Consider the following 24864-nt stretch of genomic DNA (forward strand, 5'->3'; position numbering starts at 1 on the left):
TTAAACTGTGTTGGGAAGCCACAGGGAAGATGACCGAATGGATAGAGACAGAAAGCTAGAAGGAGAGAAAATGAATTAAGTCACTACTTTGATATTTCATATTATCGTGTCCCTTTCTCCGTCAGGGGACTCAGACGCTTACAAGGGTAATGGGGACTCAACCCGAGCATCTCCTGTGGACAGCTAACCTACCCGCCCCGCCCCCCCCAGGAGTAGTACACGTAAGATGAGTCCGCCTTAATTTCTTCTCTGCTTGCCCTTTTCCTCTCCTTCACTGACACGTTCTCCTTTCATCCCCAAAAGTGATTATTCCTCAAATTCAGCCCTTGGTCTTCCTTGTTCTTGTTCTGTTCTGCAAATTGTTCGATCTTCACGTACAGGCATGGTGCAACACACAAATCGGCCCCAAATTCGCTCCTCAGTTTTACTTCGTGTTTACACTTGAATGTCCCAGTCACCTCAATCCAACAAATGTAAAACGAATCCTAGCACCAGAAACAGCTCTTCCCAGACTGGCTAAAACCTCAGATCGGCTAGGACTTGTATTAAATAGATTTCAAGCAGGACGGACCACAGTTGCAAACACTCGCTTAACAGAAGAATGGGGGATATTATCATGTTTGCATGTGAATATGTTTTAACTTTCACATAAGTGGGATTTGCATAACTTACGCAATATAAATGTGCACATATCTCCAGCAACTTCTGGTATGATCACTGTTTTGGAGCAGAATCCATTATTATAGACATTCTCAAATATATATTACAGCAATAAAAATTATATGAACTATTTGACATATAAAATTGGGGGAGGACTACTTCATAGCAACTTGCCCTCTTGTAAATGAGCATCTCTAGTTGATGTTCAAAATAATTGTACAATTCCTGCATTCATTCAAAGCAAGCCGTGATCTAATTGGGTCCAGAAACAGAGCTGTTCTGATTTATTTACTTATTTTTATCATGATATAATTCATATAACATAAAAGTCATCCCTTTGAAATGTGCAATAGGGGCGCCTGGCTGGCTCAGTCGGTTAAGCGTCTGACTTTGGCTCAGGTCATGATCTCATGACACCCTGCGTCGGGCTCTGTGCTGACAGCTCAGAGCCTGGAGCCTGCTTCAGATTTTGTGCCTCCCTCTCTCTCTGCCCCTCCCCTGCTCACACTCTGTCTCTCAATAATAAATGAATGTTAAAAAAAATTGTTTTAAAGTGTAACAATAAAATGATTTTTGGTATATTTACAAAGTTGAGCAATCATCAGCACTAATTCTAAATCATTTTCACTACCCCCAAGAGAAACCCTGTCCCTGATAGTGTATTCCCCCACCCTCTGGCAACACTAATCTGCTGTCTGTCTGGATGGATTTGCCTATTCTGTACATTTCATATAAATGGTATCATGCAATATGTAACCTTTTGTGTCTGACTTACTTCACATAGCGTAATGTTTTCAAGGTTTGTCCATGTTGTAGCATGGGTCAGTTCTCCATTCCTTTTTATGGCCAAATAACATATGGATACACAACCTTTTGTTTATACAGTGGTCAGTTGATAAACATTGGGGTTATTTGCACTTTGAGATTATTGTGAATTATGCTGCTGTGAACATTCCTGTACAAGTTTTTGTGTGGATGTATGTTTTCAATTCTCTTTGCTATATACCTAGCAGTAGAATGGCTGGATTAAAAAAAAAAAAAAAAAAGAATTTCTGGATCATAGGATAACTCTATGTTTAGCTTTCTGCAGAACTGCAAAACTCTTTTTCAAAGAAGCTGTACCACTTTACCTTCCCACTAGCAGCATGTAAGGGTTCCAATTTTTCCACATTCTCACCAACATTTGTTCCTGTCTTTTTTATTATAGCCATTCTAGTGGCCAGGAATAGTATTTCATTGTGGTTTTGATTTGCATTCCCCTGATGACTATAGACATTGAGCACCTTTTCATGTGCTTATTGGCCATAGTATATCTTTGGAGAAGTGTCTATTCAAGTCTTTCATCCATTTCTTAATTGGGTTGACTTTTTATTGCTAAGTTGTAAGAATTCTCTACGAATTCTAGAGACAAGTCACTTATCAGCTATATGATTTGTAAATATTTTCTCCCATTCTATGCATTGTCTTTCTACTTTCTTGATGGTGTCCTTTCAGACCTTTTTTTTTTTTTTTATCCTGGAAGGTGTTGGAATTTGTCAAAAGCTTTCTCTGTCTATTGAGATGATCATGTGATTTTTTTTCTTCTATTAATACGGTTAATTTTCAGATGTTGAACCAACATTGCATCCCTGGAATAAATCCTACTTGGTCATGGTATTTAATCCTTTTTGATATAATGCTGGATTTGGCTTCCTAGTGTTTTGTTGGGGATTTTTACATCTATATTCATAAGGGATATTGGTCTATAGTTCTTTCTTCTTGTGATATCTTTGCCTCATTTAGGTATCAGGATAATACTTTCCTCATAGTTGGGGAGTGTTCCCCTATTTTTTGGAAGAGTTTGTGAAAGAGTAATGTTAATACTTTTTAAAATGTTTGGTAGGATTTATCAGTGAATCCATTTAGTCCTGGGCTTTTCTTTGTGGAATGTTTTTTTATTCCTATTTTAATCTCTTTACTTGTTGTAAGTCTATTCAGATTTTCTATTTCTTCTTAAATCAGTTATGATAGTATGTGCCTTTCTATGAATTTGTCTATTTCACATAGGTTATCTAATTTTTTGGCATACAATTGTATATAGTATTCCCTTGCACTCCTTTTAATTTTTGTGAAGTCAGTAGTAATGACCCTTCTTTCATTCTTGATTTTAGTAATTTGAATCTTCTTATTCTAATTTATTTTTAATTCCCAAGTTTACATATTCAATATACTCTTGTAAAAATACAAATATGCAGATAAAACTTGGGTCTTGGTTGGCACCCACAACCCCAAACCCTCCACAGAGGTAACCCCATTATCAGTTTGGTGTAGCATAGTTACATGCAGCATAATTACATAGTTAAGCTAGTGTATTAGTTTTTTATTGCTGCATAACAAATTACCATAAATTTAGTAGCAGCCCTAAACAACACCAATTAATTATGTCACATTTTCTATGAGTCAGAAGTCCAGACACAGTTTAGCTGGGTCTCAGCTCAGGGTCTCACCAAGTTGAACTTAAGGTATTTGTGGGGGCTGTTGTCCTCATCTGAAACTCTGTGTTTTTTTTCCAAGCTCAGTGGTGGTTGGCAGAATTCAGTTCCTTACAGTTGCAGGACTAAGGTCCCTGCTGTCTTGCTGGCTGTCAACCAGGAGACTTTTTCAGCTTCTAGAGCCTACCTGCCGTTCTCTGCCACAAGGAGTTTACTCCTTCAAATCCAACAGGAGAGAACTTCTTTGGCTTCAAATCTTCCCAGCTTCTGTCACTGCCCTCTAGACCCAGATTGGAAGAGTTAGAGTTATTGAGTCAGGCCCACCCAGGGTCAATCTCCCTTTTGATGAACTCACAGTGAACTGATTAGGAACCTTAATTACATTTTTGCTATATAACATAACCTCGTTGAAGGAATGATACCGTACCATATTCATAAGATCTGCTCTTATAAAACGTATAGGGCACGTACACGATGGGATAGAAATCTTTGGATTCATCTTAGAATTTGGCCTCCCAGAACTGGCCGTAAAAACTGTCTAAATAAGCAATAGAAGTCATTGAGAAGGCCTTTTATAACCAATACAAATTGTTGGAAAATGTGAGACGCTCATGGTTGGCCATTAGTAATAATCTTGGTTCCGTGGCAGAAATATCTTTCAATGGGGCACCTGGGTGGCTCAGCTAGTTAAGCGTTCAACTCGATTTTAGCTCAGGTCATGATATCACTATTGTGAGATTGAGCCCCACGTCAGGCTCCACATTGTAAGTGCAGAACTTGCTTGGGATTCTCTCTCTACCTCTCTCTCTGCCTCTCCCCTGTTCTCTCTTTTTCTCCCTTAAAAATAAATAAATGGGCGCCTGGGTGGCTCAGTCAGTTAAGCGTCCAACTCTTGGTTTTGGCTCAGGTCATGATCTCATGGTTCATGAGTTCGAGCCCTGCATGAGGCTCTTTGCTGTCAGCACAGAGCCTGCTTCAGATCCTCTGTCCCCCTTCCTCTCTGCCCCTCCCCTGCTTGGGCTGTCTCTCAACTTGCCATATTATCTTTTGTTTAGGCCTTCAGAGCAAACTTCGCCCAACATCTATCAATCTGCCTTTCCCTTCTGACTTCCTTAGGTCAAGGGTTGGCTTCTCTCCCCATCCATGACTGTAAAGTTTAAAGCCCCATTAAATTGGCCTCCTTCTCTGCTTCTTGTGTAGACTTGGGCACACTGAAGCAGAAATAATATTTTGTGGATTGAGTAACCAGGTGATCACCCCTATTCAGTAGGTCTAACCTCTGGGCCCCAAGTCTTCAGGGGCGGAGCTTAGTGTGTAGAGCTGTAGGTCACAATTAGGAGGAGCTCTCCCCAGGCCCCGGTTCCGCTTCCTTTGTGTCTCCGGACCGCTCTCTCTCGAAGTCATCTCTATGGTTTCCGTTGTAGTTTATCCGGAATAGGCGGAGCTTCCGGTTCCGGTGGGGCAGTCTGTAGCGAAGGAGATGGCGGCGACAGCGGCGGAGGCCGTGGCCTCGGGCTCTGGAGAACCTCGGGAAGAAGCTGAAGCCCCCGGCCCAGCCTGGGATGAGTCCCAACTGCGCAATTATAGCTTCCCGACCCGGCCCATCCCGCGTCTGAGTCAGAGCGACCCCCGGGCGGAGGAACTTATCGAGAATGAGGTAGGGGGCGGGGCCCCGCCCGAAGGGGGAGGGGGAAGGGACCAGGTTGAGAAGAGAGGTCAAAGGTGAATGGTGATGGATGTGGGGGACTGGCTGGGCTGTCGCCTAGAACCTAAGGGAAGATGGAGAGGGAGGCGAGGAGACATGGGCCTTAAGGGGTTCGCGCTTGTTCACAGTAGAAATTATTTTGAAGTGGGAAAGTTTTTGGAGTCATGAGATAACAATGCACCAAATCCTTGGGATGACTTCATTTGTTTTTTTCACTTGGTTTTTCTACTTAGGAGCCTGTGGTGCTGACAGACACAAATCTTGTGTATCCTGCTCTGAAATGGGACCTTGAATATCTGCAGGAGAACATTGGCAACGGAGACTTCTCTGTGTACAGTGCCAGCACCCACAAGTTTTTGTACTACGATGAGAAGAAGATGGCTAATTTCCAGAACTTTAAGCCCAAGTCCAACAGGGAGGAAATGAAATTTCATGAGTTTGTTGAGAAACTGCAGGATATACAGCAGCAAGGAGGGGAAGAGAGGTAAGTTCCCAGATCATGATTTCCCACTGAATCTGGGGCATCCATTTTCCTTTCTTGTAGCTGCTTGAGCATATAGAGGAGTTGGACGAGTTCTCTAGCTTGAGAGATGAGAGAATTTATTAGATTTGAATTGGAACTCTGAAGTTCTTCGTCATCTTTACAAGTGGGAGAGTTGCCTGGAAGGGTCAGATAGGTGAACAAAGCGAGTGAAATTGTTTAGATGAAAACTACAGTGAAGTTGAATGCATATGCCCTGTTCATAGTGAGAAGTCATTACTTGACTCTTGTTTCTATTTGGGAGTGCAGTTTCAGGGTTTGCCAGATACTCTCATTTTTCAAGAAAAGCCAGAAATCAAGATTTTTACTTAAATGTTTGTTTTGGTTTTTTTTGACTTTTAAATGTGGGCAACTAATTCACATTTTTGTTTTTTGTATATGTTTTTATGTTAAATTTTTTTTATTAAGTTTATTTTTGGAGAGAGAGAAAGAGTGTGTGTGCACACATGCTGGGGATGGCCAGAGAGAGAGAGAATCCCAAGCAGGCTCCGTGCTGTCAGTGCAGAGCCCAGCACGGGGCTCAAATGCAGGAACCGTGAGATCATGACCTGAGCCAAAACCAAGAGTCAGGTGCTCATAACTGACTGAGCCACCTAGGTGCCCCTAATTCAAATTATTAAAAATGCTGCCGGGGGTGGGGGGGAGGGGGTTTGGGACAAGCAAAAACAAGTCAATTGGATTTAGCCCTGAGATTGCCAGTTTGTATTCTGTGTCCTAAAATATTGGGCTGGCTGGGGACTGTTGAAACTGGAACGTTTTATAGATTTTCATGATTCTGGGGTGAAGGATATCAGGATCCACTAGATTAGGGAAGATCAGATTCAATGGGGGAGGAGTTGATACAGATTTTCATATTGTACTAGAGATAGCAAACACAAGACACACACAGAAGTGACTCTTTCTCCTCTTATTCTAATATGCGAAATGAAGACAGTCTCTGAGGTAGGTCCCAGACAGAATTCAGTTCCATGCTATAACATTGTTTCTAGGAATTGTTGTCACTGAGTATGTCACGGTGAATGATCATCTCTGTCGCACACTTGGTATCCAGCTCTGGGTTCCTCTTTAGTCTCCTGCCTCAATTCTTTTCCTGACTCTTTGTTAGCAGCATATGGCTGAGGATTCAAAATATCTTTTTTTTTTTTTTTTTTTTTTTTTTGGCTTCCTGATACTTTGCAGTTATCTTAATGATAGAACTTTAACCAAAAAGAGTTTCCAAGATCTCAACCATGATTGATCTGTTCTTTATGTCTTACAAAGGCTGCTGTACCTGAATCATCTTGTGCATTAGTTTCTTCAGATTTAACATAGCGTGTACATGTGTGTGCATACATCCACACATACCCCAACGTTTGGAGAGAGGGCGTTTAAGTGGTGCTGGAGTGTAATTCCACTAAATGAACATTTGTACTGGAAGGAGCTTGAAATTAGACACATGTGCACACATGCTGGGGAGGGGCAGAGAGAGAGTGAGAATCCCAATCAGGCTCCTTGCTCTCAGTGCAGAGCCCAGCGCGGGGCTCATACGGAGGAACCGTGAGATCGTGACCTGAGCTGAAACCAAGAGTCAGGTGCTTATAACCAACTGAGCCACCTAGGTGCCCCTAATTCAAATTTTTAAAATTAGACACTTTAAGTTTCTTACTTCCCTTAGGGGGAGCAGTTTGCCTAAGTATAAGCTATGACTGTAGTCTGTACTTTATGGGTGATTCAAGGAAAATTTCTTTCTTTGTGCAAGTTCTGCCGTACCAGCTGACTTTATCACCAATCAACTCCATTGTGTAATTGTACGGGTTGTTAAGGTTCTAGGAATTCTGAGATTCCTCTTTGAGCTCTTTTGACCATTTACTGTTCAGCTATAATAGGAATTGCTTGGATTCACATTTGGTGAGTGTTCTGCCTCTTTCAAAGTTACTTGGCAAAATTTCTATATGAATATATATTTTATAATCTCTGGAGAGAGTCTGAAGGTTACATTTGAGTCTTGAGGGTTCCTTGTCCCCCAAAAGATCGCTAGTGTTTACAACTTGTCAAGATTTCTAGTTAATATTGTCTTAAACATCCTGGTTCTAGGCACTGAGAAACTTTTGAGCCTTTTTTTTTTTTTTTAAGTTAATTTATTTATTTTGAGAGACAGAGACAGAGAGTGGCGGGGGGAGGGGCAGTGAGAGAGGAGGAGTGAGAATCCTAAGCAGCACAGAGCCTGACATGTAGCTCATGTCCTGAGCCAAAACCGAGTTGGACGCTTAATCCACTGAGCCACCCAGGCACCCAATGTGCCTTTTGAAGTAATGGTCTCAGGACTAGGATGGGGCTTTTGCATTTTGTCTTCATGTTTGCCCCTTTATTAATATTTCTTGTGGGGCTTGATCAAGTGTGTCTGGGTTTTCGTATCCCTTAAGTAACTTCTGATCTTCCACAGTGTATTAGGAGCCCTGGGTCTGCAGAAAACCTGATGAGGCCTTCAGCTGTAGAAGGCTACTACAGAGAGGTGGCTCAGTTAGTTAAGATAAACTAGGGTTTAAGCCAGAGTCAATGACTTGAAACAGCAAAGGTTTATTTAGCTTTATAACAACAATAGTCATGCTGCATTTCCATCCACACTTCATGTCGAGGTTCTGCTCTTACGTCTTTTTTTTTTCAGTTTGGGACCCAGATTGCCCCAGCAGCTACTATCTGAAACCTTGTAGCTGTTTAGCAGAGAGAAAGGGATGTGGTGGTAGTGTATGCTCGTTCTTCAGATTACAGTTTGGAAGCAACACAAGTCATTTTTGCGGACATTTAGTTGGTCAGAGTAAGTTAAATATGCAAGCTTGGCTTCAAGAGGGGTACAGAAGAATTAACTCTCCCACAGGGAGGGAACTAGCTCTTGGTGAACAGTAATACGATTTACCATAATGCCCATCCAGGGCCAAAGAGGATGTCTCAGGCCCAGAGAGTCTGTGGAACAAGGCTGATTAATCATTCTAGACTCTATGAGTAGGCTTTGAGGAGTCTATGCAATTCTGTGTGTATGTGCATTTTTATGGAAACCTTCCCTAGATTCTTAGATTTATGCTGTGACCCACCAAGGGTTGAGAATCACTTCTTAAGGGCTCCTGGCTGGCTCAGTTGGCAGAGCACGCAACTCTTGTGAATTCAAACCTCACATTGGGCATAGAGCTTATTTTAAAAAAAAGAATCACTTCTTTGAAATATAAGTTTGGTGTTGAACAGAGCTCAGAGAAGGATAGGCAAGGATTCAGTTTTCAGAGAATCTGTCTTGGTTAAGATTTGCATGACTGCAGCTGTTCTGTGGGAGGTGCAGGTGTGGATTTGGATTTCCAGGTGTGGAGAGGCCATGCCAAGGGACTGTGTACGTGCACTAATGGGATCTTCTTCTCTGGGAACATAGGTTGTATCTGCAGCAAACGCTCAATGACACCGTGGGCAGGAAGATTGTCATGGACTTCTTGGGTTTTAACTGGAACTGGATTAATAAACAACAGGGAAAGCGTGGCTGGGGACAGCTGACATCCAACCTGCTGCTCATTGGCATGGAAGGTAAGAAATCTTTCAGAAAGCAGCATAGCTTAGAGTCGTACAAACCTGATTTCAAGGCCTGTCTTCACCAGTCATTTGCTTTATGACTTTGAACGAGTCACTTAACTTTCTTAAACTTCAGCCTTCTTACCTGTAAAAGGAACATGATAATATTTTATAAATAACTCTAAAGATTCAATGAGATGATGTATGTTAAGCAAGTAAGCTTGTTTCATGCACTGGAAAAAGAAAATGAGTTCTGTTCCCTTCCTCAGTTGCTTCACGACTGTGTACATTCAGATATTAGGGATCTTCCTGAAAAGGTTGCTGTTCTCTATTTGATCTGTCTATATTCAGAAGATTTTTATCCCAGTAGAAGAGGCAAGCTTATTTTTTCAATATAAATTGAACCTTATCTTTTGAATGTTAATATATTTATGGAATTAAATTCAAAAGGTATAAACAGGTGTGTAATGATAAATTTCTATTCCACTCCTGTTTCCCAGCCTCTTGTGTTGCTCCCTGGAGACATCTGCATGTTATTAGTTGCTTGTGTATCCTGCTAGCTGATTTTATGCATACACAAGCAAATATGTGAATACGTTCTTTTATTTTCTTACTCATTTGAATAAAAGGAGAAGCCTTTGAACTCCAGTCAGAAGAAGGAGAGCTGCTTACTGGCTGGGGTCGTTGTCTCATTCTTATTTTTATTTCTGGCACTAGCTGAAGGCCAGGCCCATAGTAGGTATTTAGTGAATGGTGAATAATTTGTATTGAACGAGAAAGTAATTATTTTTTGTCCTTCACTACTGGGCTCTGAAGTCTCTTCTCCTCCTTTGATTGTCCTTTCTTCAGTTTTGGATTCTTTGCTGCCAGTATTAATAAAGATTTCTAGCATTGCAGCTTATGGATTGTATCCTTAACCTGCCCCTTTGAAAGCAACTCTTGACTGACCTGGCAGGAGCCAGTTGTAGTTTACTTAACTAGGAGTTTTGCTGCTGCCTTCTTGTCCTTTGGTAGAGTGCACAGAAGCGGATCCCTCAGGTAGAGATGAGAGAACAAATCTTTGACGATGCACATGAACTCTCAGCATGTCAGAGGGCGACTGTCTTGGCCCACCCAGGCTGACCTGGGGAGTGTTTTCTAACCTTCATGCTCTGCAGAGGACCCCTCAGCTCCCAAGGATTGTGCAAAGAATAAACAACAGATGAGGTCCCAGTTACAAAAGAGTAGATGGATCATATATACACTAAGGCAGAAGTAATTCAAGGTGGCATTTTATTTTATTTTATTTTATTTTATTTTATTTTATTTTATTTTATTATTTTTTATTTTTATTTTTTGAGAGAGAGAGAGAGCGCGCGCGCACAAGTGAGGGAGGAACAGAGAGAGAGGGAGACACAGAATCTGAAACAGGCTCCAGGCTCTGAGCTGTCAGCGCAGAGCCCGATGTGGGGCTCAAACCCAAAAAATGTGAGATCGTGACCTGAGCTGAAGTTGGACACTCAACCAACTGAGCCACCCAGTGCCACAAGTTGGCATTTAAAATTATTAGCCTTAGGGGCGCCTGGGTGGCTCAGTCGGTTGAGCGTCTGACTTCGGCTCAGGTCATGATCTCACAGTTTGTGGGTTCGAGCCCCGCAGCAGGCTCTGTGCTGACTGCTTGCTCAGAGCCTGGAGCCTGTTTCAGATTCTGTGTCTCCTCTCTGTTTCTCCTCTCTGTCCCTCCCCTGCTCACACTTTGTCTCACTCTGTTTCTCCAAAGTAAGTATAAAAAATAAAATAAAATAAAATAAAGTTATTAGCCTTATAAAAATTATACAACACTCTTCAGGAATCCGATATACTCTCCCGATTCCTTTATGAGAATTAACAGCCCCAGTGTTGCTCTAAGAAGTGTTGCATCCCGTAGATGTGTTGAAGTGGGAGCAAAGATTGAGAATCTTTGAGCTCCAGAAGAGCTACTCCAGGCAAATACATACTCATACAACTTGGAATGACCGGTTAATCCCATCAAAGAAGTTATGTGTGTGTTGTTGATGCCAGTCATTTCGGTTGTTTCTAACTCTTAGTTTGCTACTCTTGAATTCTTACCATAGTCAAGAAAGGTACTAGTATGCACAGTATATTACTTTGCCAGACTTGTGAGTATTATCTTGATGCGCTGCTGCTTCTAGTAAGGACAGAAGCATCATTTATGAAAGTTTGCTTTGCTCCAATTTATGGTGAACTCTTAGCCAGTGATGGTTTCTAAACGACTTACTACCCACTGAAAGTGCAACACCTAATTTGCTGAGAGTTGTAATTGCAGTCTCCCTGATTCTGCTTGAAATTTTGATTGGGAACCCTTAGCTGAGAGGGCAGACTGGGTTTCTCCAGCATTGGGCCTTGTGTTTCAGCCTATGCAGTAGAGCCAATGCTCTGAATAAGACCTGTCTTTCCTCCCACAGGAAATGTGACACCTGCTCACTATGATGAGCAGCAGAACTTCTTTGCCCAGATAAAAGGCTATAAGCGATGCATTTTATTCCCTCCGGATCAGTTTGAATGCCTGTACCCATATCCTGTTCATCACCCATGTGACAGACAGAGCCAGGTGAGCTTGTGTGGTCTGAGGAGGGTATAGGACTCCTTTGGGATACAAGGTTGGCATGTTTTTCCCCTTCCGCATGGATAAACTCAGGATAATTTTACAGTATAGTTCACATCATCCAGGCCCCTGTGGTGATCCCAAATGTATATAAGGATAAACAGTCCTGTTGCAATTCTGGAGGGCAAACTCCATCACTGATGCTGTGGACTCTGGTTACCCTGTTTGAATGTGTATGTCTCCACTGGGTTTAATAATTGTTTTCTGTTGTTGTGGATGCTTGTTCTTTTTGATAAGGAGAAGGGTGAATAGAATTGAGATATATCACTTACTGTCTTTCCTGCATCTAAAAGAAGTATATGGTTGATTTAATGGCCAACCAGAGAGGTCCTCTCCTTTCTTGAGAAAACTGCCTAGCCACTTAATGTAGGAGTTTTTGCTGGCTAGAACGTGTGTGTGGGAGAAAGTTTCAGAAGGTCTGGTTGAAGGATGCATCCTTAATTCCTCATATTGGCAGGCCATGAGTAGGTTTTCTGACTTGCAAACTGTGGTGATTGGCTTCTGATCTCAGGAGCACTGAGGCCCAGGATTCTTTATCACTTAATCTTTGAGCATGGCCTGTCATAACATTGTTTTTTGAGAGAGAGAGAGAATGTGTTTAATGTTTGTATGATATCTTCCGTCAGGTATGAATTCTAAACACGTCTTTTTTTCTTAAAGTCATCTTTTTTTTTTTTTTTGACTACCAAACTAGTACATCATAGTTAATAATAAAGATTTGGTGATTGACTGATTTTTTTTTTCTTTCTCTTGAACCTCTCAGGTGGACTTTGACAATCCTGACTACGAGAGGTTCCCCAATTTCCAGAACGTGGTTGGTTATGAAACAGTGGTTGGCCCTGGTGATGTTCTTTACATCCCAATGTACTGGTGAGGAGGGGGCTAGGACTGGGGGCTTCCTGGGAGCTTTCTTTCCCATTCCCTGGAAAACTGTATCTTGTCCCTTCTGAGTTGTGGCAGGATTGGTCTTCTTTGATCTACAGGAAGGTTGGCATATCCAGATGTGAGCGTACTGAACATGGAGGAAATGACAACCCTCCCTGTCTCTAGGACAAGATGACAATTCCTCAGGTCAAAAGAGATCCCAGAGGCTTGAGGCTGGAGAAACTGTTCTTGGTTCTTTTGTATTTGGAGACTGAACACCACTGCCTCTGGTCCCGGGTGTGTTTCACAGAATAAGTGTAACGATAACGTCCTTGTTATTTGCCCTAGCTGGAATTTACCACTTTTTTCCATTCCTCTCTCTAAAGAATATTGGTGGCAAACAGGAGCATGTTTATTTTCTTGCAGGTGGCATCACATAGAGTCATTACTAAATGGGGGGATTACCATCACTGTGAACTTCTGGTATAAGGTGAATATGGGTTTTTTCCCCCTAGATGGGATTGGGGTGAGGTAGGTGTAATAAATGATTTGGGGGCAGGGTGGGGAGGTTCGCTATCTCTGCAAGTGACTCCCAGGTCTTTGGGGAGATGAAGAGGGATGGGATTGAACTGGGCTTCTTAAAAGGGAAGAAGCTTCTAGAACGGTGGGTTACACTGAGGCCTGCTGCTAAAGGCATTTCCTGAGCTGCTGCTTCCTTTGCAGGGGGCCCCCACCCCTAAGAGAATTGAATATCCTCTCAAAGCCCATCAGAAAGTGGCCATAATGAGAAACATTGAGAAGATGCTTGGAGAGGCCTTGGGGAACCCACAAGAGGTATGTGGCTGCCCCAAGGTGGCACTCCTGTGGCCCAGTGGGCAGAGTGACCAAGAAAAGTCAGGATTGGTGTCACGTTCTCCATAGCTCCTCTGTTTCAGTGTCTGGTGTCCTTTCTCTCCATAGAGGTTATGGGTGTGTTCAGAAAATCTTTGTTTTCTGGTGAGAGCTGGGCTTGACTGGTGGATCAATTATAATCTGTTCCATGCTAGTGGTAATGTTCCCCATGGGGCTTGTGTGCCAGCTGGGGACCCCTGAGGGGATTCTTCTGGAACGGAAAGCGAGCAGTAAAGCATCTCCTCACATTCTCCCAGCTGTGCCAAGGCTGCTCTAGGTAATGTTGAGACCTGCTTCCCACACAGGTGTGCCAGTGGCCCATTGGGTACCCAGGGGAGGTATTTGTAATGCTCTTGCCTTCTTCCTGTGGATAGCCTCAGCATGCAGAGGACCTGTGGGATTGGGAGGTGGCACCAGCCCCAATTGCAGGTGACCGTTTCAGGATACAGAGGCATTTAACCTTCTTAAATCACATTTAAGAAACATGCAGGCACTCTTGGGTGGCTCCTCTGACCTGTCAGTTTGGTGCTGCTTATAAGGTATTGTGAGAGGGAAAGTATTACAAGATGGACCCAGAGGAGGGGACCATGTCCTGGAATATTTTCCAGGAAGAGAGTAGGTTAGAGGGTTTTAAAGATTGAAAGCCTTGTCCCTGCCCTTGGCTGGACATCGAATGCCTCCAGACACACCACGTCTGGTTCCAGGGCCAGGGGACAGGCAGTTCTGACTGGCTCCTCATGTCTCTTCACAGGTGGGGCCCTTGTTGAACACAATGATCAAGGGTCGATACAACTAGCCTGCCAGGAGTCGAGGCCTCCTGCCAGGTGACTGCTAGCCCGTCCACACCGCTTCATTGATGAGGACAGGAGACTCCAGGCGCTAGTATTGCACGCTGCACTTAATGGACTGGACTCTTGCCATGGCCCTGGAGGCAGGTGTTTGGGGCAAGGCAGGGTGGTTGGCACTCCACTCCCATTTGGAGGGACTTCTTGCCCTTGCCTCTGTGCCCCAGCATCTTCCCTCTCTGCCCCCTAAGGTCCTGCATTCAGTGTGTGGAGTCCCAGCTTCTGGTTGTCATCACATCTGTGTGTGTCAGTCTGTCACCCTCAGGATGTGTGTGCGTGTGTGTGCATGCACACGCATGTATGTATCTGTTTCTTGCTTTCTCCTGGGTCAGGATGGCGCTGCTGGCTCTCAGCCCTGTCTCCTGCAACCTCAGTGCCTCAGCCTGAGAGAGAGGAGATGGTCTTGGACGCCCACCACACCTGGGCTGCAGGGCCAGAGCTCTCCTGACCATTAGGTCAGTCTGCCTCCTTCCAGTTTTCGCAGAGTCAGGCTCTAGGCTGCGTGGGAATGGCCACCGGGACTCTTCGTGGGGAAAGTGAGAGGGAGGTTTGCCTCTATGAGCCTAGGTAGGCTTCCTGTGAGAGAATTAGACAAGGTTCTGACTCGGACCTTTAAGCTCAAGCCATACATAGAAAACAGCCTTGGGATACGAGAACCAAGGATTGTGTATAAGTTCCAAATTGCAGACACATACAGCTTCTCTCTTTCAGCACCAGCTCTTGGCTCCCTGTGCTGAGTACCAAGGGAGTCCTCCTGTAGTGGCTTCTCTAGGTTCTAGGGGTATAAGCCTCTGTGGATGTGTGTGTGGTGTGTGTGTGCATGCGTGTGTGTGTCCACACTGGCCTGCCTCTCTGCTTACCAGGTTTCTCCACTGCTTAACCTTGTCCAGTGGGACAGACAGTGTGAGCCCCAGGGAAGTACCGCCTGACCTAGCCTAAAGCTTTTACACTTAGTTTTAGCCATTGGACACTCTTCGGGTCTCACTGCAAACTGCCTGAGGCTGACTGGCTAGAGCGTCCAGGCCCTGTGACCCTCACTCCCCAGGCCACGTCCTCTTCTGCAGTCCTTCCTGGCTGAGTAGATGAAATGGGGTCAAGCTTAGGCAGCTAACTTGCCACTGTCATCCACCTCAGGGCAAGGACAAAAATGTAGCCTTGCTTCTTAAAGCCAGCGCCTCTGCCAGACCCCACTGTAATGTTCCACAAACACTCTTGAAAGTCAGGGCAACCGATGGAGCACAGAAGTGGAATTTTTTTTTTTCCTGTTTATTGTTACTTGTGGGAACCCGTGTCAGGGCCGCAGCTTATAGCTGGGCACTGCACCACTTGAAGGGCCATCAGTCACATGACTCAGTGGAACTGGGGCCCCTGGAATTGGGCAGTGTGGTGGCCCTGTGTCTTCTCACCTCCAGTCCCATCTCCATGCCCCTTCTTCCTGGAAGGAAAGAGGAGCTGGAGTTGGAAAACTGATTTTATACACCCCCCCCCTTTTTTTTTTTTTTGCCAAAGGTTTACTTTCAGTGTCTGAGCTGTGGCTCTAAGTCCCGAAGCTCAGTTTACAGTTACAGCGCACTGATGGACTGAGAGGGTGTGTGTATGTGTGTGTGCATCTGTGTATGTATTTTGGGGAGGGGTGTCTATTTGTAGTGCCCCATTCTGGGGTTCTCTGATGCAGCGTGGGTGCGCAAACACGGTACCTTCTCAAGTGTAGTTCTTTCAAATATAGCCAATGCTGGAAAATATGATTGCAGTGATCTCCATCCCTCTATCTCTTTTGGGAAAGAGGAGCACAGCAAAGAAAATAAGGCAGACAGATGATAAACTTGACCACAGTCAAACTTTGAAAGATTATTTTCATTCTCCTTAGCAGGTCAGCTGCATTCCTGGCTCAGCCCTCAAAGATGAGGGTGACGTACGGCAGGAGGCATGTGCCACTCAGCTGGTCCTTGCTGGGTGCTGTGCTGACACAGGTCTGACCTAAGGCTACCAAGGGGGAGGATCCTTTATAGGATTGGTCCTGATCCATGGATAATATAATAGTGACCCTGATAGTTAGACACCTGCCTAGTGCTCTTATCTTGTTCCTCACCATCCTGCAAGGTGGGTATTCTCATTTCGCAGCTAAAGAGATGGGTTCAGAGCAGTTTCAGTGATTAATGGCAGTAAGGATTTAAACCTAGTGCTATTTGGCTGCAACCCCCCTGCTCCCTTTCCACCAAATTGTTGGTTCTCCTACCTTTCTTCCTCCTCTGCACTACAAGCCATCCTCGGACCTCACCCCACTGTGCAGTGCCCAAGAGGATGCATGAGATACAGCTCAGGGTAAAAGCTCTTCTGGGCTCCAGCTAAAGACCTCTTGGGAAAACTACTGGGAAGCCCTGTTCTGAGTGCAGAGTGCTGGGAGGAGCTGTGGGGAAATGGAGTTCTAGACCCTAGTGCATTATTTGTGTGTCCCTGAATGGGCCCCATAATTTCTCCCAGCACACGTCTGCACCTATGAGATTGAAGATTCAGTTCTAGATAATAACTAAGAACATTGATTCATGTTCTGCTGCTTCCCTTTCCCCCAAGGAAGAGATCTAGGCTCCTTCCCTCACTTACCTAGATTAGGGCTGTTCGGGCTCAAATTCTACTTGCAGCTGAGGAAACTTACCTGCTCTGTTGCTTACTCCTGTGGTGGCCAGCAGTGTAGAGGCAGACACACCAAGGGAAGGTGGGCCTTTGGGCCTGAATGGAGGTCAGCCATATTGCAGGCTCCCATTTTTATACCAGCAGGTACACAGGAAACTGCTCTTTTGTGAAGTCAAATATTTGTTGGGGGGTTGGAGTTCGGGGGAGGGAGGGGGGGCTGTTCTGGGCATCAGTTGAGCAGATGCCCAGGATGCCTGGGGGAGACCAGCTTCCCGTACAAATCAGAGCTCTAAATTACAAGGTTTTTACCAACGCGAACAGTTGGGGGAAGTCGTCTGCTCTCATTTGCGTAATGGTTTCTGTCACTGGTGATTAGACACAGGATGAAGGAAAAGAAATTTGACAATTAGGAATGAGCGATCATTAATCTGAATCTGTTAGGAGACAGAGAGGGGAAGGATCCTTATCGGTGGGCCAGCCCAGTGTGGGGAGGCCCTCCCTCTGCCCCCACCAGAGACTCTTGGGCCACGTACCCTTTCCTTGTTTCCACAAGCCGACTGAACTGATATTTCTTGACAGGCTAGGTGGGCCCAGTCCCCAGCCTGAGGTGGATACAGGAATGGACACGTATAGGCATGAGCCATCAGAGAGAGAGAGATGAGTGTCAATTGCAAGTGATAGGGCAAAGGATAACGACAGAATAGTTGTGACATGCTTGCTGTTTGTGGAAAAATTTTTTAATTCAACACCCCAGATACCCTTCTTGTGACAAGTATTTGTTATATTCTAACACTACAGGGTGTGGAGAAAACCTAGTTTTTATCCTGTAGGAGCTTCTACTTAGTTGGAGGGGAAACCACATGAAACAACCAGCGGTTATGAAGCCATGAATTGTGCGCCCTGTGAGGACAAGATGAGAGATTGTTGACAGATGAGGAAGATCAGTAGAGAGCAAACCTCTGGGCTCCCCAGGAGTAATGTTGATTCTTCCCAGTCAGTTCAGCCGTAGTAGTTGCGTGGAGGGCACTGAGGCCCCACCCAGATACGTGAACAGGTAATGAGATCACCTCCAGTGGGCTGAGTTGTAAGGTGTGGAGATTCCCAACCTGGATCTTCCCAGGTCTCTGTGGTACCTGTGTTCATTCTTCCTCTGTCTTCAAACTTCAGGGACTGTATTAATTTGCACTAGTTGGTATTTGTTCCTCAGCTTTGTGACTTGTATGTGGTGGGTTCCTTAGATTAGAAGCTCCCTCAAAGATTGGGGAAAAGGGTGGTTCCTTGTCTCCTGTCAGAATGTGAACTTCGCAGACAGGACTGTTTCTCTTCCTTGATAAGTTCCCTACCTCTGTGGCTTCTACCCTTCCAGATCGGATGCAGAGTTTAGTAGGGCTGCAGGGAATGGCCCTCAGTGACTAGTTTTACCCAAATAGGATGGATGCCGGGGTGCACTGAGAAGTGGCTCATGGGGTTCCAGGGGCCCTGGCCTTTCAAGCCTGTTCTTGTCCTTCCCTGGGACCTTCGGTGCTCGTTCTCCAGTCCCTGCTGACTTCTCTGGTGTCCTCTCAAGCTTCCTGCATTGAAGAGATGTTCCAGTTTCCCTTTTCAGGGCTCCTCCAGTTTCTCCTACTCAGCCTCCCTCTGTCCAGTCTCCACCAAGAGCCTTTTTCCTGAACGGGCGTTGCCCTCTCTTCAAAAGCCACGTCCATGGCTGCAAGTGTTGGGATAGAGTTTCTCTAGGATCCCTTTCCCTGGGATCAGCCCTGAGCATGTTTGAGTCATCTTCTCTTCTGACCTGCAGTTAGTCTGTTTGTTCTGTGCCTATTCTGCCCACGTAGCATTCCTTTGTTTGTTTTGTGTAGCCTGTTTAGCTTTTCTAACTCTGGTGGCTCTTCTGCTAGTCTTCAGCCGTCTGTTTAATCCTCACAGGTCTTGGGGTCCTTAGTGGAGACTGAGCACTTTTGGTGCATTTTTAGGGGACGAGGCCTTAGACACTAGCAACCGTGAGGCCTGAGGATCTATGGCCAGTGGTGCCTCCAAAGATGGGTGAGGGGAGGGTACCCAGAGTCTTGGATAACGGAGAATCATGAGGAGGGATTGGGTAGGAGAATCCCCAGGAGTGGGGTCAGGCCTGGCAAGCCAGGGTGGAAGAAGCAGAGTTTTGTGTTTCCATCTGAATGCATCTGTGTGCCTTACGGTCCAGCAAGCAGTTCAGGGATTGTGGTCATCTTGTGGATGTCTCCTGGTCTGTGGTGTCTTTGGCGATGCTCTGAGTCACCAAGTTTGGCTGATCTCCGCATTTCAGCGCTTGCTGGGACGGAAACAGCATGTTGAGTAGTTTTGTGTCTGGAGCGAAGGTCTTAGATGAGACAAGCCACGGAAGCTGGGATAGCAGGTGAGGGACCAGTGGTCAGCTTACCCAGATTGTCTTTCCACTCCTCCAAGTGTTTAGACACAAAAACTGATTAAAGAAGTGAAAAAAACTAGGCCTTGCCTTCTTCCCCACCTGAAGTCTGGGTTTTAGGTAGTATTTTGGGAAGGGGCATGTGTCCTTACCTTCCAATAGAAGCAACCTAGCATAGTGTTTTAAAGCATGGATTTTGGAGTCAGATGTGTTTGGTTCTGGTTCAGATTTCTAGCTTTGCCACTTATCAGCCAGGTTTGACCTTGTTGATTGACTTTACCTCTCTGAGCCTCAGTTTCCTCAATTACAATAATATGTGTGGGGGGCGAGGGGGAGTGTTGAAAATATCTACCTCAGGGTTGTTGGATTAACTGAAACGATGTTTGTAAAGCTTTAGCACGTACCTGGCAAGCACTTAATAAATGGCTGTGGTGGTGGTGGTTACGTTTATTATGTGACTTATTCAGAAACTTTATTTCAGTGATTTGTGAGCAGATTTCCAGTGATTTTTTTTTTTTTTCCTCTCTCAAGAAAACCATAGGAAAGAACAAGGAACATGCCCTGGAGACACCCACATCGAGTTGCAGGCAGACAGAAGGGCTTTGGTACCCAAACCTGTCCTAGAAGGAGGGAAACAGGGAAATGCCTGATGCCTTCTGTCTAGACAGCCAGACTTTACCACTCTCAACACCAGCCCAAGGCCAGGGTGAGAAGTCATCAGGTATGAGCTCTCCTTACGCTATGTGAGGAGTGAGGGCATCTGAAAGAGTTTCCATCACCCCTGTAGAAGCTCTTGCCAGTTTCCTACTGTGAGACACCAAGGCAGTCAAGTCCAACCTCCTTGGTTCAGTTTTATTCCATGCCCTTCACTGTATTTAAATTATATGTGTATTAAGATAGCTCTGGGGTAGAGTGGCTTTTAGAAGAGAATCCAGAAAAATATCAGACTAGAATCTTAACAGCTACCATTTGTGGAGTGCCCTGGAGCATTTCTGTTCCAGACCCGTTGCTAGTTTGTGCCTGTGTGCTCTCAGTTCAGTGGGGGCACCAACCAGGCAGTTAACATTACAGATGTGCAAAGGAGAAGCTAGGTGTTCACAGCAGGCTTCCTGCAGGAAGTAACATAGGCTAAGCCGATATCTAGAAGTTAACCAGAGGTTGGGGAGTAGCGAAAGGCATACCTTTCTTCTCTGGCTTCTCTCCCAGTTCCCAAACAAACCCTCTGCTCCTCCATGTTTAAGGGTTCTGTTAATAACACCTAGAAAGGAGCCAGGTGATGGACCCTAAAAGAAGAAACCCTTTGGTTAGCCACAGAAATCTTTGGAAATCATTTTGGTGGCTGGCCCAAGTTTGTCCTGGAGTACAGATGGATTGGACTTGCTCCCTTGTAACCTTTCCACTGTCCTCTTTCTCAGAAATCTGTCTGCATTCTGGCCTCTGGAGCCACTCTGCCTGCCACCCTACTTGGAAGAGATGCTGGATACTCAGAAGTCAGCCCGAGGTATATTCTGGCTGCCTGGAATTCTCAGCTTCTTCCACACTGACATCCTCCTGATTTCTTAGGTTTTGTCTCCCACTTTGAGCCACTCCCTTCCTCCCCACTATGAGCTGAGCCTCTCTGTAGTGCCCCCTCTGTAGCCACACACAACCTCTTGCCTCTAACCTTGGTCCCCAGCCCCATGGGTGAAGAAGACCCCTCTTTAGCTTGTGCCAAGTCATTCCTGGACTGTAGGCCATTCTGTAGTCGCTTTGCATTCACCTCTTCACTTCTAGATTTCTTTGGCTCCGGGCCCTGAAAGCCTTCTCTTTGGTCCTTAAGGGCAGCTCTACTCCGTAACCCAAAATGTAAGCTATATCTGGGCTAGGTTTTTATTACCTCTCCAATATAAAGTGTATAATGCAACATAGGGTAGTGATTGAGAATGAGGGCTCTGCATACCTGACTTTGAATCCTAGATCTGTCATTCTATATGACCTTGGGCAAAATGACAGACTGCTTGTAACTCCTTTATATATATGGGGATAACTACTACGTGTCAAGGCTGTATGAAATACAGTTTGTAAAGAAAGGCTTAGCAGAGTGACTATTTGATAGCAAGCCTCAGCCCTTCTGTCTTTCAAAGGCTTCACCTCTTTCTCATCTAGCTTTCCAACAGGTCCTGCTTCCAGTCTCAGGGTAAGTCTAGTTGTCAACTCATGAGCAGAGCAGAGATATGAACTTTCCTGCTTATGTTATAGTCCCTGCCCCTTCTCGGTGACCTGATTCACAGGACCCTATCACACCACCATCACTGGGAAATGGTCTTCCAGAATCTCTCTTCTATAATATTAAAACAATGGCAGTGACAGTAGAACACGTCAGAACTGCTGCCAAGGGGTAAGAGGCACTGAAGGTGTGTGCAAGCTGGAGGCATAACAGGCAGGGACTTTGAGGCAAGGAGATTGGTGCAGAGGCCACCATACTAGTTGAAAGGCAGCAGGACCATGGACTTTAAGGTTCCCTGTAAGTTTTCAAATAGCTTTTGACAGTGGTGTTTGAGCAACATCCTACCCACTTTATAGTCAGTGTGTGGTCCTTGATCTCACAAGGGTTTGTGTGATGTCTTAATAAGAATAGAGGCATTAGATGTGCCTCCTGGGTTTGAAATCCCTATTTGCTGCTTCCCGCTTCCATCCTTAGGTGAGTTGAGGGTTCTTGGTCTTGGCTGCTTCACCTGTGAGAGCTGGGAAATAGCACGTGGCTTGCAATATTGTTACACGAGTACGTGGGAATGTTGTAAAAATACCCAGTTCAGTGTGGGCACTTAGGAAGTGGTTTATTATGAAGACCCGAGTGTCTTTGAACAGTGTTCAGTTAGTATTTGGAGAGAAGGAAACTGCTGGCAGCAGGGCCTTTTGGATCCTACTGACTCAGGATACCACGCCTGAAGCAGAATCTCACAGGAGATGGCTTGGTGGAAGAGCAAAATGGAAAAGATCATAAAGCTTTGGAAGAGCCTGAATGTCTGTGAGAGGAAGGGCTGGGGACAAAGGTGGTTTTGCCAGGATGGGGTCTTGGGGAACAGAAGCAGAGACCTAAGCTCTAGTTTACCACCTAATTCCCAGAAGGAGAGAGGAAATGGGACAGGAGAGTGTCTGTGGAGGACACTGGCTGAGTGAAAAGAAAACAAGATTCAAGGGCAGTGAACCTACATGTAGATGTACTTTTCACAGGCTGGTTGACTTTGGGCATGTTTGTGTCTATGCTTCAGTCTTCATATTTAAAATTGGCTAATACTGCTACTACCTTGCTTACAGTATAGATGGGACAGTTTACATGAAAATGCCGTCTAAACAGAGTACTATGTGTTTGTTGTTGGGTGGTTGTTAGGGTGAGGGTCTAGGAGAATGGATGAGTTACAGAATTGCAACAGTTCACAGATTAGAGCCTCCCACGTTTTCAGGAGGAAATAGTAAAGCAGCGTTTCCCACCAGTACACTGTTCTTTCATCCTGCCAATGTTTGACTAGGAAGGATTTTGATTAAAGAAGAAAAAGCAGTGTGGTGAGAAAGGGCAGTTTTGGAGTTGGCATGGACTTGAATCTTGGTTTTACCATTCCCAGCATTGAGATGGTCAGATAACTTACCATCTCTGAGTTTTGGTTTCTTAACAGGCCTCTTCATGTGGCTGTTGGGAATGAATGAGCTGCCTCACTGCCTAGTGCCTATCTAGTAAGTGCCCAGTAAATGTTTGTTCCCTTTCTTTCACTCCTTTTCCCCTTAGACAAGAAAGCTTCAGTTTACCCAGCATAAAAGGGTCTCAGTTATCCATACCTTAATAGGAACAAGTAATACCAGATTTCTAGGGTGAGATCAGTTGCCCTTTAAGGCAAGAAAAAGGCAAGGGAAGAATTGTGGAGAAGGGGGCACAATCCCACAGTGTTGGGGGTGCAGTACAGGGACTCTCATTATTGAGTTGGTACAGGGGTGGGTGAACAAAGGGTGACATTGAGAGGTGAGAATTTCAAGAAAGAAGGTGGGTGCTGGGGCGCTTGGTTGGCTCAGTTGGTTAAGTGTCTGACTTCGGCTCAGGTCATGATCTTGCAGTTTGTGAGTTCGATCCCCGCATCAGGCTCTGTGCTGATAGCTGGGAGCCTGGAGCCTTCTTCGGATTCTGTGTCTCCCTCTCTTTCTGCCCCTCCCTGCTCACACTCTGTCTCTCTCTCCCTCAAAATAAATATTAAAACATATTAAAAAAAAAAAAGGTGGGTGCTGACTGCTAGAGGGAAAGCCATTCGAGCAGAGGCTGTATGGAGTGGAGGACAGAATGAACTAAGGGTGAGAAGACCAGAGTTCTGCCAGGAGAACCTTAGGAATAGTGACTAAAAGTCAAAGTTATGAAGATGTCTTGCCTTCAACCAGCTATCATTTTAATACCTGTAAGAGTTGTGGTCCTCTCAGAAAGGAAGAATATAAAAAGAAAGCAGTTATCCTCAAGGTGGAAAGACATGTTGTTGTTTTTTAAGTAATCTTTTATGACCAACGTGGGGCTTGAACTCACAACCCTGAGATCAAGAGTCACATGCTCTACTGAGTGAACCAGCCAGCTGCCTCAAGATGGAAAGACTTCTAGATGTTTTTAGAGCCAAGGATATGCATTACCCCAACCAGGGTATATGGTAGCCCAGTTGGGGTTCTGGTCTTCTATGAGAAAATGCAGTTAGGTACTGAAGAGCATAGAACTCAGGGATGATTTGAGTGGCCACCTCTTTAAATAATGGAGGTCCTTTGGTAGGGCTTTCCAGAGGCTACAAGTAGGACTTTCTGGGTCCCATCTTACAATTCAGTCACTGGTCCAACCAGAGTTTCTGGTTTACACCTTCAGCCATCTGAGAAGGTGACCTCAAAACTATATGGGGCAGCATCAGTTGCCTCTTTGATAGGTAGGCACGCATCTTTTAGCACTGGAGGACTTAGAATGAAGGATAGTAGTGTTTAATTAAGAACATCAAAGCCACAGCATTACTACATTTGCTTTTAAGGAATCTATACTTTTTTTTTTTTTTTTAAGTTTATTTATTTTGAGAGAGAGCAGGCCAGCAGGGGAGGGGCAAAGAGAGTGGGAGAGAAAGAATCACAAGCAGCCTCTGAGCATTTGGCACAGAGCCTGTCGCAGGGCTCCATCTCACAATCGCAAGATTGTGACCTGAGCCGAAATCCATAGTCAGACGCTTAACGACTGAGCTACAGAGGTGCCCCTGTGCCATTTGTATTAAAGAGTGTTGAGTAATTTATTTAGGCTTGAATCTTATGTTGAAATCTTGCTAAGTTTCTATATAGTTTTGGAACATTTTAAATGATTTAAGATTTGCTATATTTATAAACTTAATTTATTGGAGACATAATAAGTACTTGGGAAGGTTTATTTCAGTCAGATAAATGAAGTACTTGAGGAAATCAAATACATTAACCTTCCATTAAACCAAACTCCTTTGTTTTATAAGCAGAACTAAGGTTTATGTAACTCTGAAAGTTGAATATACCTTTTAAAACTAATATCTTAAAACTAATATTCTCTACACAAAAGTCACCCATATGGATATCAGAAAACTCAGGGAATGTAGTATTACCACAAAGCCAAGTCTTTAGCCTCTCCAAGTACCAGGTAACTGGCAGCAGTTAATATGGCCAACATGGGTCAAAT

The 24864-nt window shown here is 44.7% G+C and overlaps 1 protein-coding gene across 2 annotated transcripts; it reads left to right on the plus strand.

Annotated features, from left to right (window-relative positions):
• Positions 1-48: 48 nt before the first annotated feature.
• Positions 49-19631, plus strand: HIF1AN (hypoxia inducible factor 1 subunit alpha inhibitor). 2 transcript variants are annotated; one of them, XR_008291970.1, is made up of 9 exons: positions 49-221; positions 4556-4788; positions 5070-5320; positions 8772-8920; positions 11350-11495; positions 12313-12419; positions 12533-12710; positions 12840-12903; positions 13137-13198. XR_008291970.1 is itself a non-coding variant. In XM_015063019.3 (9 exons), exons 2-9 carry the CDS (start codon positions 4612-4614, stop codon positions 14098-14100), a joined length of 1050 nt encoding a protein of 349 aa, XP_014918505.1. In that variant the 5' UTR covers positions 49-221; positions 4556-4611; the 3' UTR covers positions 14101-19631. The 2 variants fall into 2 exon arrangements, 1 of the variants encoding a protein (XP_014918505.1); XM_015063019.3 differs by lacking the exon at positions 12533-12710 and adding an exon at positions 14056-19631 and having other exon boundaries at positions 13137-13247.
• Positions 19632-24864: the final 5233 nt, after the last annotated feature.

The sequence above is a fragment of the Acinonyx jubatus genome, chromosome D2, assembly GCF_027475565.1.
Source record: "Acinonyx jubatus isolate Ajub_Pintada_27869175 chromosome D2, VMU_Ajub_asm_v1.0, whole genome shotgun sequence".
In the NCBI taxonomy this organism is placed as follows: domain Eukaryota; kingdom Metazoa; phylum Chordata; class Mammalia; order Carnivora; family Felidae; genus Acinonyx; species Acinonyx jubatus.